Below are 19,423 nucleotides of genomic sequence, written 5' to 3' on the forward strand. Positions count from 1 at the left end.
CCATCTCCTCCCTCCATCCCAACTTCTCTCCTCCCTCCATCCCACCCTCTCTCATCCTTCCATCTCCTCCCTCCCTCCATCCCAATTTCTCTCCACCCTCCATCCCACCTCTCTAATCTCTCCATCTCCTCCCTCCATCCCAACTTCTCTCCTCCCTCCATCCCACCTCTCTAATCCCTCCATCTCCTCCCTCCATCCCAACTTCTCTCCTCCCTCCATCCCACCTCTCTAATCCCTCCATCTCCTCCCTCCATCCCAACTTCTCTCCTCCCTCCATCCCACCATCTCTCATCCCTCCATCTCCTCCCTCCATCCCACTCTCTCTCATCCTTCCATCTCCTCTCCTCCCTCCATTCCAACTTCTCTCCTCCCTCCATCCCACCCTCTCTAATCCCTCCATTGCACTCTCTCTCCTCCCTCCATCCCATCCTCTCTCCTTATTATCTCAATGGGAGTGCCTCTTCCTTCCCTCTGTGTATTTGTGGGGCTGCAGGCAGCACTGCACACCGGCTTCTCCCTATTGGACACCTATCTAGCGCATCTTGTAGTCGTGGGAGATGGCTGCCTCACATATCTGTCCTTTGAAATCCAGCTCAAAGGTGAAGTCCAAGTCACGCTGCAAGGCAGAGAGAGAGAGAGAGAGAGAGAGAGAGAGAGAGAGAGAGAGAGAGAGAGAGAGAGAGAGAGAGAGAGAGAGAGAGAGAGAGAGAGAGAGAGAGAGAGAGAGAGAGAGAGAGAGAGAGAGAGAGAGAGAGAGAGAGAGAGAGAGAGAGAGAGAGAGAGAGAGAGAGAGAGAGGGAGAGAGGGGAGAGAGAGAGAGAGAGAGAGAGAGAAAATTCACCAGGGGAAAAAAGAGAGAGGAAAATCTAAGTGAGTGTTCAGACTTTTCTCATTTCAGGCCAATCACCTGAACATGGGCTTGACTGAGAGCTCTCATACAGGCAATTTCTACAGATGAGGAAAGGAGGAGAACTCCAGGACTCCATCTCTTCAATCCTCTGGCAGGAGAGGGCACTGACACTGTTGGTATCCTCATCTGCTGTTTAGTCTGGGAGTGATTAGTGCTCTCTCTCCTTTGACCTCTATCACAAAGATTATGATTGAAGGACAAACAAGCAGTCTATTGTGGAGAGGTAGTAGTGGAATTGAGTTTCTTTCTAGCCATATAATGTTGGTTTAAATGCCTTACATGCCTGAAATGACTTTATTTGACCTTATGACTTAATTTTTTTAGACAAGTATAGATGTTGTATGTATAACCTGTACCTATCCCTGTTGGGCCATTGTCTGTAGTTATCATACAGAAGGTAGGGGACAGGGTCCTCATTTATAAAAGTTGTGTGTGCACAAAAAAGACTAAAGCTTGCAGCTCCAGTCTTCCCACAAAGGTTGGTATTTATACATTTTGAACATGGAAAGTGTGCATCTCCACGCACAGCTCAGACCATGCGTACGCACAACTTCTAGTGGTTGGAAAATTGTATTGCAATCAAATATTGTTCTTTTGGGGGAATTTGTGTTTTACACACAATGGTAGGCTAATAAAAACATTAAAACGTAATGACAAAACAGATGCATTTGCCGTTGGTAAGGAGATCACATAGCAGCATGTAGGTAGGCTTATGTTTCTTTAAATGTTATTAAATAGGCCTAAATCATAATCATATTGCAGGACATGTCTCTCCTTTTCTGACATGACTTGTTTATTCTCGCTACACAACACATATTAGGCTACCATTCATCCATCGCTCATTCAATAGCCAAGCATGCTTGAAAATAAATAGACTGGTACCCTATTTAAACTATTTGACAGTATGGGTAGGCTACAGTATTGCTGTGCGATAGGAGCGGGACATCATAGCCTATTTAATCTCAAAGCCTATACCACGACAGGAGATAAAAATACAATCATCTATTGATAAACAAATTATTGAAGAACAATTTTTCTTTTGCATAGAAGTGTGGGCTGTAGCATTTACTTTAAAATTGTTTGAATAGACAATCAATCTTGCAGAATGTGCGGCCAGTGCTTGGCACTTGCTATAGGTGGCATGCATTTTTTTGTTTGAAAAAGTCACTGCAAAATATTCAAACATTCTGCCCACACCTCTACAGAAATGTCATCAAATTTGCCATTGTGTTTCTTTTAGAAACAGTGATGGCCCAGTTCCAACATTTCCAAATCATACAGCAAATTATGACGTTTTTGCTACCACAAAAGGTAAATTGAGGGCGTTTTCCAGACAGGGTTGTTATGCTCATATATAGTATGGGACGGATTTATCAATGCGACAGTTTGATAAATCCCAATTTTTTTGTTGCACATGAAAATTCTAGAATCTCCACGTCCGCCAGAATTTAGTATGAAATGTATGCACAGTTGATAAATGAGGCCCCAGGACCTTTTTTCTAATAATTTGACCAGACTAAGAAAAACTCTGGTCCCTAGATGGGGCAGTTTACCGAACACTATTAACACTATTCCTGGACTACAAAGCACTGGAGATTCTCCACTGAACCTTGCTTTTTAGTCCAAGACTAGACTTAATCTGTGTCCAGGAAACCACCCCTAAAAGTGTAACTTCTATCTCAAAGTGAATGACTTTTTACTGGTCTTAGATTTCAGACACTCACTATGTTCTTCTCGTTGGGCTTCATGTTGATGCTGCCAATGATCTCCTCGCCCCTCCTTACGGTCAGGTAGTCCTCCAGGTAGAAGACTGTCTGTTTCCAGTGTGTGAACGGAGCATCAGGGGCTGTAGGAAGACAGGCATGCAGTTAGGGCCAAATCTTAACTTCAGATCTGTGCGCTTAACTCATATTTTCACGTAAATAATGCGTTATTGTCAATGGGAGATTTGTTCAGAAACTCAAGTGAAGTGCGAAGTTAATTTGGCTTTTAGAGTGGAAATGACACCTGACCCTTAAAACCAAAACAATCATGAGCCAAAGTTTTGACCACCAACAAAAACTAACATAAATGTAACCTTTTACCTTTGACATTGGACCTCTCATGCACTTATTAGCCACCAAGACACAACTTTTGTAACATTCGTATTTTTCTTCTCGTTTTGTATCTCTTGGTTCTGAAAAGTGCTGCCCATGGTTCTGACCGTGAATGTATGTGATTCACTATATCATAATGCTATTTACAAACGTAGATACAGCACTGAGGATCTGTCATGCTAAAATGCTGGTTCAAATCAGGATATCAAATGTTGATATAATAGATAAGAGGAACTGATTGGGTTGACCCTCCCTACTGATGTTTGTCCTTGTCAATCTCCATTTCTCCCATTACCCCGCCCACATGCATTCTGCTACTTGAAGTGTGTGTGTGTGTGTGTGTGTGTGGACATGTTTAACTATTCTTGTGGGGACCAGAAGTCCCCACAAGAATAGTAAACAAACACAAATTTGACCAACTGGGAACATTTTGTTAGTCCCCACGATGCTAAATGCTATTTCTAGGGGGTTAAGGTTTGAATTAGTTAGGGTTAGAAGCTAGAGTTAGTTTTAGTGTTAGGGTTAGGAGGGTAAGAGTACAGGTTAGGGTTAGGGTTAGGTTTAGGGCTAGGGGTTTGGGAAAACAGGATTTTGAATGGGACTGAATTGTGTGTCCCCACAAGGTTAGCTGTACAAGACTGTGTGTGTGTGTTTGTGCATGCGTATGTGTGCTCGTGTGTATATGCTCATGTGGATCTTCCACCAAGAAAATGACCCCAAGCACACATCAAAATCCAAAAAGAAATGATTATTTGACCCCAAAATCATCATTTTGCAATGACCATCTCAGTCTCTGGACTGGAACCCCATTGAAAACCTGTGGTTTTAATTGAAGAGGGCAGTCCATAAGAGCAGACGAAGGATATCAAGGATCTGGAAAGATTCTGTATGGAGGAATGGTCTAAGATCCCTTCTAATGTGTTCTCTTCATAAAACATTTTAGAAAAAGGCTCAGTGCTGTTATCCTCGCAAGGTGAGGTATTGAAATGTATTGAAAACAAACAAACAATATCTTTTAGAGAAAATAAAATATAACTTGTTAAACAAAATCTCTTTCTCTGATCAATTGTATTATAAAATAATATCATTTTAAAATGATGTGGGGAGCCTACAATATAGCTAAGTATTTGTCATATTTATTTTATACAGTATTTTTTGCTCATCTTTATCAAGGGTGCCAATAATTTTGGACCTGACTGTACATGTGTGTTTATGTGTGTGTGTATTTACATTTTACATTTTAGTCATTTAGCAGACACTCTTATCTAGAGCGACGTAGTTATTTTTTTCATATAAACAATATGCGCGCATGCATGTGTGTGTTTGTATTTGTGTGTCTCAGCTTATCTCCAGCTGCACACTGCTGATAACCGATACCCCCGCCCAAAACAACAATGTGCGCCCACCTGTGCCTGCACTGTTAAACTATCGCTTGGCCAAGGCTCAAAGGTCAACACAACTTTAATCGAATTTCAGCCGGCTGTCTTGGGGTAACTTTGTACCTCAGACTTTAAAGGCACGCCGTTTGAGGGCTCATGGATAAAAGGAGTTGCTGATCAGCATGGCTGCTGCATGAACACACACACACACACACAGATTACAGTATGAAAGCTGTACGCAGTGGGAACCTAAACAGAATAGATAAGCCTATATTTGTTATGGTAGTTTAATTGGTGATATTTTCCAGCAGCATACAGTATATGTCCGAGTGCCTCTGTATGCTCTTTTTCCATGTACTGTATATATTACCATTAGTACATTACCATAAGTATTTATACAGTATATTTCTGCTACCAGTCACTTTTCAGCCCTGTTTACATGTACAGTATATCCTACTACCAGTCACTTTTTATGTATAAACCCATCTCAACCACTCCAGTACCCCTGTACATTGAATAAGGTACTGGCACTGACCTGTATATAATTGAATTCTCGTGCTTCTTCATACATCATACTTCTTGTGTTGTTGTTTAAAAAATATATATTTTCTATTATTATCTACATTATTATTATAATCACTGCATTGTTGGGAAAGAGCTCTCAGGGTAAGAATGTTACTGTACTGTTTTACATCTGTTATCTCCTGTGCACGTGGCGAATAAACGTTGAAACTTGAAACTAGAAATACCTGTCCTATGATATAGGATATAGGAAATCAATGGCAATAGAGGACATAGGCCTCCATGTGCGCATTTAGATGTGTATCAGGGGTTCAGTGAGCCTAGCAGGGTTTAGCGTTGGCTAAGGTGATTTGGTTTGATGGACAGGCTCAAATCAATACTAAAGGAGCTGGAAGAGCTGCATATGATTGGAGGTCAAAAGTAAGACATTGTCCACTTTTCAAAGTGACAACACATGGTAATCTTGCCACTGCCTCTGCATAATGCATGCATAATGCAAGCCACAGAAAGTCACAGTTTAAAGTCTCCTATTTGCATCACAAACTCTGATGAAGGCGAACTACTGTAGACATGATGTATAATCACAGAGGATCGATAACATCACACCACCACTAGAGGTCGCTTACTGACAAACACGATTCTTGCCATCACACAAGTTCTCTGGATCATGCAAATCAACTGGGGACTCAAAGCTCTTCTAATTTCCAGTCATATCAGTGTTTGCTGTTGTAGTCTAGGCCTTTCTATCAAAGAGCTCATTAAAGGCGGGTCTTTGTCTGTGAATACGGATTGGGATTGAACCCACAGGGAGGATGGGAGGATGGTGGGCAGGGAGCTGGAACTCTAGCTGACCTGTCAGGGAGCAGCAGGACTCTCCTAGCCTATAATCTGCTGCGGCTGCCGCCAATTAAAAGGATAAACCCCTAGGTCTGTCAGGAGTTGGTCTGATAACAACACAGTGAACTGTACAAGAGCACTTATGAGCCTCCCACATGAACAAATACTACAGTTTACTATAGAATTCTATTGTAAACTGTAGTATACTGTAGAATACTACACTACACACTGTAGTATCCCTTGAACATGTATAGTACTTACTATAGAATGTTGTAGAATACTATAGTAAATACTACCGCATGATCCACAAAACAACACTGTAGTAAATACTACAGTAATGTCCGCAAAAACATAAAAGTCCGCAAAAACACTACAGTTTGTTAACTATAGTAAATACTTCAGTATTTAATTTGCATATACAGTACCCTGCTCATTACCCTTCCCCATATCCCAATTTGTGCCACCCATAAGTGAGAAACCTACATGCCAAGTATAGATCATATTTTGTTCCATACAGGTTATACAAAAGAGTGGAATGCTGAACTATCCGTTCAGACACCAGAACTACCTACCTACCTACCTACCTACAGGTTGTGGACAATTTGCTATTTTAGTATTTGTCCAGTAGGTTTCCTCATGGAGAAAGCCTCCACTTCTATGTCAAAGATAATTTTTAAAAAACACTATAGTAAATAATACAGTAATATCCACAAGAACTCTACAGTAAATACTACAGTATACTACAGTTATGTTACTATAATATTTCTACTATAGTTAACTGTAAAAAAAATACAGTATACTACAATGAATACTACAGTAAAATCAGCAAAAACACTACAGTGAATACTATAGTATTTATACCGTAGTATACTATAGTATATAAGCCTGTGTGAAAAATCAATGAGAGAGTGAGTGAGTGAGTGAGTGAGTGAGTGAGGGAGGGAGTGAGAGAGAGAGAGAGAGAGAGAGAGAGAGAGAGAGAGAGAGAGAGAGAGAGAGAGAGAGAGAGAGAGGGGGGGGGGGGGAGAGAGAGAGAGAGACCGAGACTGAGAAGAGAAAGAGAGTTGAGGACGTACCGGTGGAGAAGCCAGTCTTCTTGTGACACTTGGTGAACTCAATGTTGAAGTAGGTGACCAGGGCGTGGATGTAGTCGTTCCTCTGGATCTGAAGGCAGAAGGCTGAAGTGAAGGATAAGTCCTCAGTCTTCACTGTGTAGATGTCCACCTCCTGTTGAAGAGCGAGAATAACCACACTGCTCTGTTACATCTACAGCTAGCATTGTTAATGCTAATCACATACAGAATCCATAGTGATTGGGGTTCTATTCACACCATTTTTCATGTACATGTACAGATGTAGGATCACTCTTTTGATGCTGAGAATTTTCCTGTGCCACAGGAAATGCAAATGAGCTTCGTGATTGACATAAATTCACTTAAAACCCGTACTAATCACACAGTTATATTAACAGTATTCCACTTTTCGTGTACCCTCATTTGGACCAGCTAATAGCCTAACCACTGATCAAGCAACATTAGGGACTAAACGTTAAAATCATGTTGCTGCAGGATTATTTTGCTGCGACAATACAGGTCAAATTAAGATTCTACATCTGTAGGCCTAACTCTTCCTCTGTGGGTGGCCATTAAGCAGCCTGCCATGGGAGGCTGGCCAAGTCTTAAGTCTTGTAAGGAGCTGAGAGGTGTGAGTGTGTCCAGGTGCAGGTCTTATATGCGTGTCATATGAGCTGTGTGGCGGTGCCTCTGAGCATTGTGTCCTGTATTATCCCTGAGCCCCTTATTCTCTCTGTCAGGGATGAGGCCTCTGCTTTCTGCTACTCTGCTCCAACTTCTCCTTTTGGGTTCAAGGTTCACGGATCTGAAACCAAACCCCACTACCCCCTCCCCCCAGAGGGACTAGCCAAGGAAACCCCACTATAGGGGGGAGAACGAGGAGAAGATGGGGTCATTTGGCTGGAGAACCAAGGCAGCAACTGTTGTCAGGGTAGCATTGTGGTGGTGTCCTGCTCCTTTATATGCCATATTTTAACAGGGTATCTGATGTCACTGATTCTGCAGTGGGAGAGAGGAGAGAGAGGAGAGAGAGGAGAGAGAGGAGAGAGGAGAGAGAGGAGAGAGAGGAGAGAGAGGAGAGAGGAGAGAGAGGAGAGAGAGGAGAGAGGAGAGAGAGGAGAGAGGAGAGAGAGGAGAGAGAGGAGAGAGGAGAGAGAGGAGAGAGAGGAGAGAGGAGAGAGAGGAGAGAGAGGAGAGAGAGGAGAGAGAGGAGAGCATATGGTGGTGGAACACAGCTCTCTGTTCTGGTGAGGCCCACATATTTGCAGTGGAAAAATATGACTTTTATGTATCGGGCAATCAGCAGTAAAAACAAAAAAGCGTAATTCAAAGTCAAGCTCCCCTGCTATCTTTCGCAAACAACTCCCAGCTTCCATAAGAGTAAAAACTGTTTATTTTAGTCATGCACCACAAACTCCTGAAAGTCATATTTTTATAGTGCAGGACAACAATTCAATTCGGCTCTCTCTCACTCACAGCAAAGGTAAAGTTTTGAACATGAGGCACTCATTTTATATTTTTAACAGCCTAAGCTCCTTTGCACACTGTCTGTGTATAAGATTAATGATATGATTCATCCTGTAATCCAATTAGAGACATGCAACAGCTTGTGAGTGGGTTGTCATTTTCAAAGGGGTTTCATCTTACAGGCGCATGGACAAAATCTTGAAGATTATTTCCCCTGCTTCCTATTATTACAGTCTAATGGCTTTAGACAGCAGCAATTGAAACACTTTAGTTATTTAACATCTGAACTGAGAAAAGCAGAATCAATAAACTAGAAGGGCTCCTCGACAAACTGCACAATCAGCAGTCTAGACATGGGAATAGATGCATGGCATCATGCATGGCACAATCCCTGTACCTAGTAGTGAAGGACTTTATCAGCATGGCCAGAAGGCTCAGATCGAAGGATCACATTAGGGTAACATATTGTCCATTTACAGCTGAGGACGCCTCTGAATTGTGATTGGTATGTGGATTGTTTACTGTCCCTTTACTGTAACCCAGTGGTCACCAACCGGTCGATCGCGATCTCTGTGGCTTTCCTAGTCAATTGCCAAGCATTTCTGTAAAAAGCCCATCGATAAAGCTTTGCGTTCCTAATTTTTTATTTGTACTTGATTCAGCTGCCCTGCGCGCCGGTTAATCAAAGTTTTCCCATTTCCAACCATTTCATGTCTGAAGGTACATGTCTGAAGGTACAAGAACAAATCAAGTGCAAACAGGCCTACAGCTGGCCAATCAGATCACTCAGATCACTTTGTCTGCAGCTTCCATGAGCCCACAGCGAAGTTGGTAGTCGACTCTAATGTGTGAGATTTGATTTCGAAACTTTAAAAACCATAACTAGAGAGAGACTGTCAATGAATACCGCAGAGATCTGCTGTTTTTATGATTGAGTTCATGTTTAAGATTTTATTAAGCACTGTCACTTTATTCAACACTTTTATAAGATATAAAACGCTCTCCCCTATCCACTCGCGTTACAAAGTGTATCGATAGACTTGCGTTGTTATTAGCGGCTTGTGTCTTTCTAATATCGAGGAGTAATTCACGTTCCCTGGTCATACGAGTAACAATATGAATTGGTGCATGAGTCAGAAATTAAGTCTGACTTGAATTTCGCCATCAAATGGAAGACGGTGTCCCCTTTTTGGTCAGTCAGAGGAGGGAGGAAGAATTGAGGGACGGTGAGAGGCAGCCTATCTGCTGCTCTCTCTCAATTTCAATTTAAGGGGCTTCTCTCTCTCACACACACAATATATCTCCCTCTCTCTCTCCATCCACTGAGACTGACCATCAGATACAGACACCATCAGTCCAGTAAAATAAAGAAATGCAAATGATTTCAATTTATGCCTCACAAGAAGTAATACAATAACTGATCTATTACCAGTACCTCATGTTTTGAAATATAATTTTTAAATGGTGTGAGATGAACAACATTGGCAGGGCAATTCAAGAATAGCCAATATGCAATAATAATGTATTCATCCTATAGTCTACTGCACAATCCTCATTGATACAGAATGGGTTTTAATAGGTTAATGTTGCATAGGCTTATGTTATTTTCTTTTCTTCTGTGGGGTAGATCTCAGCCTGCATTTTGACTCAGAAAGTGACCACGAATTAGGTTATAATCGGTGTGTTTCCAACATTGCCAAGTTACGTTGAGGCATGTGGATACGAAGTACACACCACAGCTGTCCAAAACCTGGAGTTTAGCAGCTATGTTCCCCATTCTAATTAACAGATCAAGATATCGTCTGGTGGTCCATTATAATAATAACAGTAACACTGGTTATGTAAATCCCACACTGCATGAGCCCAGAGACAACGCTGAGTCAATGCTTTGTGATTCAACTGTGGGCTTTCACACTGCTGGGCCTCCCCAAATCCTACCCACATTTACAAATCAAATCAAATTTTATTGGTCGCGTACACAACATTTGCAGATGTTATCGCAGGTGCAGCGAAATGCTTATGTTTCTAGCTCCAACAGTGCAGTAATACCTAACAATACAAAACAATACACACAAATCCAAAAATATCAGAATGAGACATAATCAGAGTCCAGAATATAAATATATATATATGTATATATATATATATATATATATATATATATATATATATATATATATATATATATATATATATATATATATATATATATATATATATATGATGGTGTGTATAGACAGTATGGACAATATATGAACAGAAAAGGTGTGTAGAGCAGTAGTTATATAGGATGAGCCTTGACTAGAATACAGTATATACAGTGCCTTCAGAAAGTATTCACACTCCTTGACTTTTCCCACATTTTGCTGTGTTACAGCCTGAATTTAAAATGTGTCACCAGATGCTGTAGATGTCCTGGAGGGCAGGCAGTGTCCCCCGGTGATGCGTTGGGCTGACCGCACCACCCTCTGGAGAGCCCTGCGGTTGCGGACGGTGCAACTCGAAGCATGTCACACACACAGACATGCAAAACAGTCCTACACCCACACATGTACACTTACGCACACACACACACGTGAAGTAAAGACATAGCTGACCTTGATCAGGCAAGAGTTGGTGACCACCTGTTTGGGGTCCACCATGTCCACCAGGGGCTCCTTTATGGCCACGTTACGGATGCAAGTCATGTCAAAGCCATACACGTTCTCCCACCCTGTGGAAACACAGCACATTATGGAACACCTTTGTGGAATAAAGGTGGAATATTAAATAAATCTTCCCTAGAGAGGGAGGAATACATTGTGTGTATCCGATATGGCACCCTAATCCCTATGTAGTTGACCAGGGCCCAAGGACTCTGGTCAAAAGTAGTGGACTAAATAGGGAATTGAGGGCCATTTCAGAAACAGACATTGTATTCCTCCCTCTCTAGGGCTGATTTACAGTATTTCATTGCCCTTCTATAGGGTTGGGTAGACAGCTTCCTTAGACTCTGTTGCACTTTGCCGGCTAACCATCACTGCAGTGCAGTGAATGGCAGTAAACAGAGAGATTCTCCTTCTCTTCCCTAATATATTTTCTCCTCAGGTTAACTGATCATGGATTATGCATGGCTACAGTACTTAAAGATGCACTGTCAAACGTTTGCATAATTTCAGATCCCGAAGTGCATCTTTAAGATAGTGTGCTTGTAAGCATCTCTATTGTGTCCCATTAAAGTGGAACCACTTAAGTGTAACGACAGGAGGAGGAGGGAATAATGAGCAGGTCGCACCTCAGCTGTTGATGTGCATTCTTAGGCCCTAAAACTGAAGTAGCCCAGTCCTAGGTCGTATTCCTTAAGCATCAAACGTAAGAAAATGGACTGATAAGAAATGCTAATTTCCATCTTCTGTTTGCTATGGTATGCCCTAATGAATACAGCCCTTCTCTCATGACGACAGAACATTATTTTAGAGCACTAAGAGATCCAGCATGCCATCCCTTCTCAAAAGGCATCCACAGTATAAGCATCTGTTTGTTGGAACCAGACTGGGCCCAATATGGACAAGGTGCCCCAATCGTTTTCTATCTCTTCTCAAAGCTTTCCCTAAAACCTCCCTCTGCACACGGCAGAGAGAGAAACAGCACTAGTGCTCAGTCATGTGGCCTGGGTTTCTGTAAGCCTAAGGAGCTCACTGTCTCACGGTGTGTAATTCCCTAGTTGTGGAGGTGTGTATGGGGAGTGGGTGCGTGTGTTGGTTCTGCTTCTTGTCCTCTGTTCTACTGCCATGGCTCTGGTCTCTGGTCTCTGGTCTCTGTGCTGAGATGAAGAATGAAGAATTCCACCAAATCCTCCAGGAGAGCATTAGTGTGGGCTAGCACAGAGATGGAGAGGCTTGTTGACTTGTAATATCAGATCGATCATCACTTATGCCTTTGAAAAGTTCAAATGCACCAACACTAATGTGTGTGTGTGTGTGTGTTTGTGTGTGTGTGTGTCTGTGCAATTGTGTGTGTGTGTGCTTAAGTGTGTGTGTGTGTGTGTATTTTGTGCATGTGCTGCAATTGGTTGTTCTACATTCACGGTCTATTAGCAAAGCAGAAACACAAGCCAGGTAAGATCCACCCTGGGAATAGAGAGCGAGTCAGGGGCAGCAGGATTTATGGGAGGGCACAGGGCCAACTAAACACACACACACAATCACACTCACAGTGGATTTTGAAGTCCTTGTACTGCCTGTCCTCGATGGCCACCACATACAGCGCAGCACGGTCTGGAAACATCAGTCCGCCGGGTTTCTGTGTAAAATACGGGGAGGAAAAAAGACCCTGCAATCAATCCTGCCCACAAGACATGTCATTTCTCAGCTGTGCTGCATGTGAGAAGAACCAAACACCGGGCCAGGTTATGGTTTTCATCCCTGGTTAAGTCCATGAGGTTAGAGCATTGTTCGTTCTGCTAGCATGTCCGGTTAGTGCATTTGCTACTCCTTCAGTAGCCTCCAACTGCTCTTAAACACTAGTAAAACTAAATGCATGCTCTTCAACCGAACGCTGCTTGCACCCGCCCACCCGACTAGAATCACTCCTCTCGACGGGTCTGACCTAGAGTATGTGGACAACTACAAATATCTAGGTGTCTGGTTAGACTGTAAACGCTCCTTCCAGACTCACATTAAGAATCTCCAATCCAAAGTTAAATCTAGAATCGGTTTCCTATTTCGCAACAAAGCCTCCTTCACTCATGCTGCCAAACATGCCCTCGTAAAACTGACTATCCTACCGATCCTTGACTTCGGCGATGTAATTTACAAAATAGCCTCCAACACTCTACTCAGCAAATTGGATGTAGTCTATCACAGTGCCATCCGTTTTGTCTCCAAAGCCCCATATAATACCCACCACTGTGACCTGTACGCTCTTGTTGGCTGGTCCTCACTACATATTCGTCGCCAAACCCACTGGCTCCAGGCCATCTATAAATCACTGCTAGGCAAATCCCCGCCTTATCTTAGCTCATTGGTCACCATAGCAACACCCACCCGTAGTCTGCGCTCCAGCAGGTATATCTCACTGGTCATCCCCAAAGCCAACACCTCCTTTGGCCGCAATTCCTTCCAGTTCTCTGCTGCCAATGACTGGAACAAATTGCAAAAATCTCTGAAGCTGGAGACACTTATCTCCCTCACTAACTTTAAGCATCAGTTGTCAGAGCACCTTACCGATCACTGCACCTGTACACAGCCCATCTGAAATTAGCCCGCCCAACTACCTCATCCCTATATTGTTATTTATTTTGCTCATTTGTACCCCAGTATCTCTATTTGCACATCATCTCTTGCACATCTATCATTCCAGTGTTAATACTAATTGTAATTATTTTGCACTATAGCCTATTTTATTGCCTTACCTCCATACCTTGCTACATTTGCACACACTGTATATATATGTATTTCTGTTGTATTTTTGACTTTGTTTTGTTTTACCCCATATGTAACTCTGTGTTGTTGTTTTTATCGCACTGCTTTGCTTTATCTTGGCCAGGTCGCAGTTGTAAATGAGAACTTGTTCTCAACTGGTTTACCTGGTTAAATAAAGGTGGAAAAAAAAAAAAAAAAAAAAAAAACATATGAACGCACATATGTACACACACACACACACACACACAGACACACACACACAAACATGCGTACCAGCCACTTGTCCCGTGCAAAGATGACGGTATTAAGCATGGACTCATAGAAGAGACAGTAGCCCATCCACTCTGAGATGATGATGTCAACCTTCTCCACTGGCAGCTCCACTTCCTCCACCTTGCCCCTGAAGATGGTGATAACTGCAAGACATACCATAACACACCATTATCATGGAGCAAATCATATTAGGTCTCTGTGAAGAGTACATAGGAGGTTAACATCACAGCACAGAACACTTAAGCTCTGCTTCTAACACTGGGTCTCAACTTACTTTCTTAACGTGTTCTGAACAATTTGAGAACATTCCCAATGTAAAACCATTTGGAGAACGTTCCTAGAACATTACCAATTTTATTTTACTTTAATCCATAAAGTTGTGGGAAGGTTGTATGCAAAATAACCAAAGAACAACATGCTCTCAACAAGATGTAAGAAACATATGGTTCTCAGAATCTTATGTGCTAGCTGGGAAGATACATTCATACAGAAAGATTCTAATCATTAACCACGTTTCCATCCACAGTTTTTATGTGAGTAAAGTGATACTGTATTAAAAAAAATCACGACAGCTGTGATGGAAGCAGGAAGTTTCAGTACAATTGTATAAATGCCGACAGATCATTTGTTTGTTCGACATGGTGGGATCTTTTTGTGTCTGTAAAATGTATTATGCGAGAAATGTTGGTGGAAACTCCTTTATGCGCTAATATTGATATTGTCAAAGTCGCGTCAATTCAAATCTGGTATTAGGAACAAAAGAGGTCAACACGACTTCTAAGATATACTAGTTATTTTAATTAATGCAAAAACCTTCAATGGTAAATATGATGTTTCGTATATACGGGCTCTCTGAAATACCTCGCAGGGCACCCCAGAGAACTAAATCCATTGTTTCAGATTGTTGCTCAAATACTCTGACAGAGAGAGTTTCCCACCTCTCTGTTGGCCAATCAGAGTAAAGGACTGAGTGTGGTTTAAACTTTACTCAGCCAATCCGTTGATGCATCTCTGTTACCAGGCATATGTCCATATCATAACAACCTGTCATAGTGAGAAGAGCCAGCTCCCTTAGACACCATTCCTACGTCCAAGGAAGGTTCACAGATCACAAAGAACCAGTATATTCCAGCATCTGAAGACACAAATCCCTATCTCACTTTACCCCCTAAAACAGCTCTTCACATCAATCACAGCTTGCCAGGTGTCACAGCCTACATTAGCCCAGTCAAGAATGCATTCTTTCTAAGTTAGTCATCCCATCAATTATAAAAATAATAAATCTCTCACAATATAATAACCATCATATCGAAGTAAACTTAGAGTCACGCGATGACATGTTGTGTGGCTCTCCCACTACGACTCGGGAAGCCATGCAGTTTATTAGGCTACAGATGAGTTATGATGAACTTCACAGGGTGATCTTGATGCTCCTTTCCAATATGCTTGATGCTTGACTGCAGTTTAACAAACACAAATATTCTTACTGTTATCCATAATAATATCATCATGTAGAGTAGCCTACCAGCACATACCCACTTTGTATCTGCGAGCTGTTGAGTGCACCTGCCAAGACCAGAGTAGGCACATTTGCTATTTAACACAACAGTTGTGACAAAACTATCGGTAGAGTTGAAAATGTGATGGAAACACATTGAACTTTAGATTTTTATTCGGTACATGAAAACATAACGCACTGATTTTTATCCGCAACAAGTCAGTTTGGAGGAAATACACTACTGGTGGGAAAATGCGCATCTTTTCTTTATGCAGATTTTTGAATATTCGCATTGGAAATCTGTCGACAATTGGATGGAAACCTAGCTATTACCCACTTTCTGTTGTACAGATGTAGGATCTTAATTTGATCACTCTGTTGTTGCTGAGAATTTGTAGTGTATTTGAGTTTTGAAATGGCCACTTTGAAATTTCAGACATGATTTTCCCTAACAAAAGTTTTTTCAAACCCTACAGAAATATCCATTAATTATAATCCACATAATAATTCACATCCTTTTCCTGCTGTAGCAAACTGGCTCAAATTAAGATCTTACATCTTACACCATGCACTTCTAAATACCCAGTAAATGCATAGGTTTTATTGAGTATGGTTAAATGCACACAATAATACGATTATTGTGAATAGTCAGATTAATATAATAGTTTGATTCAAGCGTTTACATGCTTTGCAAAAATAACAATTTCCCTAATAATCATGTTTACATGACACATCTGAAATCAGGCTACTTGTTGGGACTTTCATAAATGCAGAAAATCGGCAATTAACATCAACTTTCTACCACAGCGATCATGTTATTTTTGTGAAGCCTATTTGATTCTGAGACATATAAAGTTTGTACAGTATTTCTAAGATTCATACTTTCAGTTTTTCAGAACTCACTTCACTCGCGCAAAATTGTCACGCCCTGGCTCTGGGGACACTGTTATGTTGAGCCAGGGTGTGTAGATCTATGTATTCCATTTCTATGTTGGCCAGTGTGGTTCTCAATCAGAGGCAACGAGTGTCAGCTGTGGCTGGTTGTCTCTGATTGGGAACCACATTTAAACAGGCTGTTTGCCCACAGTGGTTGTGGGATCTTGTTCGTGTTGGTTTGTGTTTGACCATTGACTGTCACGTTATCGTTTTGTTGTTTTTTGATCGTGTATCATAAATAAAGAGTATGTTTGTCTGCAACGCTGCGCCTTGGTCCTCATCTCTTACCGACGATCGTGACAAAAATAAAGAAGTTTGCGCTGCTCATGCTAGCACATGCACAGATCAAAAACACCACTGTAACTCTGATTAAGGCATGTACATGTCCTAATAATTTGAAAGATTGCTCAGAAAACCAGAGCTGTGTTTGAATACAATACCAACCGCACTAACCATAATATTTGTGATGTAAATTGAGTATGTAGTATAGTGTGGATATAGTTAGTATGCCAAAAGTTCCCGGATGTCATACTAAATTCGCCAAATTTCGAAGTATACATTTACGTCATTTAGCAGACGCTCTTATCCAGAGCGACTTACAGTTAGTGAATACATATTTTTTATTAATTTTTTTATACTGGCCCCCCGTGGGAATCGAACCCACAACCCTGGCGTTGCAAACGCCATGCTCTATCAACTGAGCTACATCCCTGCCGGCCATTCCCTCCCCTACCCTGGACGACGCTGTGCCAATTGTGCGCCGTCCATGAGTCTCCCGGTCGCGGCCGGCTGCGACAGAGCCTGGATTCATTTATTGACTTGATTATTCACGTCATTCTTAGCTTAGCTAAATGGTATAGTCGTTGTGCGTTCTCAATTTACTTTGTTAATGAAGTCGTAAGATGTCTAGGTAGTAATTTGTTATGCTAACAAGCTAGCAAGAAGTTGCATAGCAACAGCATCAACTTCCGGTAGACATGCGAAGCACTAGTACACTCAACTGAAAGGATACCATTCATTTACAGTATACTAAAATGAACTAATAGTATATAGTATGTAGTATATATGTGGTCCTCTGTAGCTCAATTGGTAGAGCATGGCACTTGTAACGCCAGGGTAGTGGGTTCGATCCCCGGGACCACCCATACGTAAAAATGTATGCACACATGACTGTAAGTCGCTTTGGATAAAAGCGTCTGCTAAATGGCATATTATTATTATTTATTACTCATTAAGTATGTATTATATAGTATGTTAGTATGAGTATTCGAACACAGCTCAGGTGTTTTAATTGGCATATGCTTACTTCGATTATGACCTTATGCCGATTAAGATAAGCAAAATAAGGTGTTTACATGACTAATGCCATACTATGGCCTACTGCCATAATCAGTTTAATATCAAATGATTAGTGTGCATATAAACGTACTCGAGGTCAAAAGCCATTTTGATTTAATCAGTGTCCTGTAACCACATCATTAATTGTGTTTGTCTCTAAAGGCTCTCCTGAGAGAAGGGGAGGAGGCCGAAACTGCGCTCTTCAGCATTTGTAAGGGCAGGGAGATGGCCCAGGAGGAAGCCAGGAAGGAGGAGAAGGCCAAGGCCAGAAAAGCCCAGCTGGAGCTTGAGGTCAAGGTAAGGGAAACTGCACAACAAATCATCTATATGAATGACTGATTGACTGACACTTTTTTGGTGTCATGACACTTCTGTGCCATTTATCACATAGCACAAAAAAAGTAATACTAAGCCTACACATCTAGGTTCTTGGCGTAGAGCAGCACATACTTTATCAGCATATGGCAGCCAACATAGTCAACATACACACTTAGTTACAGAAACAGTTTCTGTTGTACCATGCACTTTCTAAATACCCTGCAAATGCACCATTTCATTGTCAAAAAGCCCTTTTGATTTAATCAGTGCTCTTTAACCACCCTGATCATCAATCATTGTTTTTGTCTCTAAAGACTCTCCTGAGAGAAGGGGAGAAGGCAGAAAAATCACTGCTTAAATTGTGGAAGGAGGTACATTTTATTATAATGGTGTAGCATTTATACACATGCCTGGCTACCCAAACTCCTTGCTCCGGGCCAAACACTACACCACGCCCACGGACGTTCGTTTCTTGTCCACAATGAGTCTGGATCTGAGTACCTCCCGACAACTTCTAGAATGCAAACACATTCTAACCGTTCTGATTGGTCCCAAAAACCGATGGTTTGGGCCAGATCCAGAACACACTTGGGTAAAGCGGTGTTTAGAAAATGTGTCATTGGCTTTGATACTCTGATTGGTTAGAAATGATCCAGTGCTGATGACTTTGTTTTGTACAACACCCCTCATTTTGAGGTCACCACAAACGACTTCAATGATGGTAGTCTCACAATTAAGTATGTAGCGAACATAGAGCAGCGAAATAATTCAGTTTGAGTCATCAGGCAATTTATACACCAAGTCTCTCAACTTATCCCAAACATCATTTTCCAAAAAGCAGGTTAAAATGTTCTAGATGTTAACTGTTAGCTGAAGATTCCATGATTTTTAGTACTTTTTGTACATCACTCCCTTCTATTCGTGCTTATACTGTGTATTGTATGATCTGATCAGTATGATCTGGGTAAGTCATAGGTCGATTATTCAATTAAACGCCCATGGTCTCCAGCCCTAACTCAAACCCTAATACTGACTAGTAACTCACATGCTTTACTTGTGACCCTATTATTAACCCCAATGTAATTTCTGTGTTTGTTTCAGATCATTGTGCCCATGGTCATGTGCCCATCTTCAACAAGGCCCTCTTCCCACCGGTCCCCCATGGTTTGGGCCTGCAGGAACACCCATGGGAACTGCTCCTGCAGGGGGAGCTATACCGGTCGCTTCTAAACCCTAACCCTTAACCCTAAACCTTAACAATAAACCTTAACCCTAAACCTCTAACCCTAACCCAGGGTAGGGGTCAATTCCATTTCAATGTAGGAAGTAAACTGAAATTCCAATTCTGATTTTTTTCTCATAGTTGGCAATGAG

General features: G+C 41.6%; 1 protein-coding gene across 8 annotated transcripts in view; it reads right to left on the reverse strand.

Annotated features, from left to right (window-relative positions):
* Nucleotides 1-532: 532 nt before the first annotated feature.
* Nucleotides 533-19,423, reverse strand: part of LOC311136731 (protein arginine N-methyltransferase 8-B) — a gene marked incomplete at both ends in the record, with an annotated part of 32,657 nt that continues 13,766 nt past the window's right edge. For all 8 annotated transcript variants that reach the window (XM_084170998.1, XM_084170997.1, XM_084170996.1 and 5 more), the window contains 6 exons: nt 533-616; nt 2,635-2,756; nt 6,821-6,971; nt 10,882-10,997; nt 12,478-12,565; nt 13,960-14,102. In XM_084170998.1, the coding sequence (XP_084027124.1) occupies nt 533-616; nt 2,635-2,756; nt 6,821-6,971; nt 10,882-10,997; nt 12,478-12,565; nt 13,960-14,102 (704 nt within the window). The remainder of the gene's footprint in view (nt 617-2,634; nt 2,757-6,820; nt 6,972-10,881; nt 10,998-12,477; nt 12,566-13,959; nt 14,103-19,423) is intronic.

This window comes from Coregonus lavaretus (genome assembly GCF_964263955.1).
Source record: "Coregonus lavaretus genome assembly, chromosome: 11".
In the NCBI taxonomy this organism is placed as follows: Eukaryota; Metazoa; Chordata; class Actinopteri; order Salmoniformes; family Salmonidae; genus Coregonus; species Coregonus lavaretus.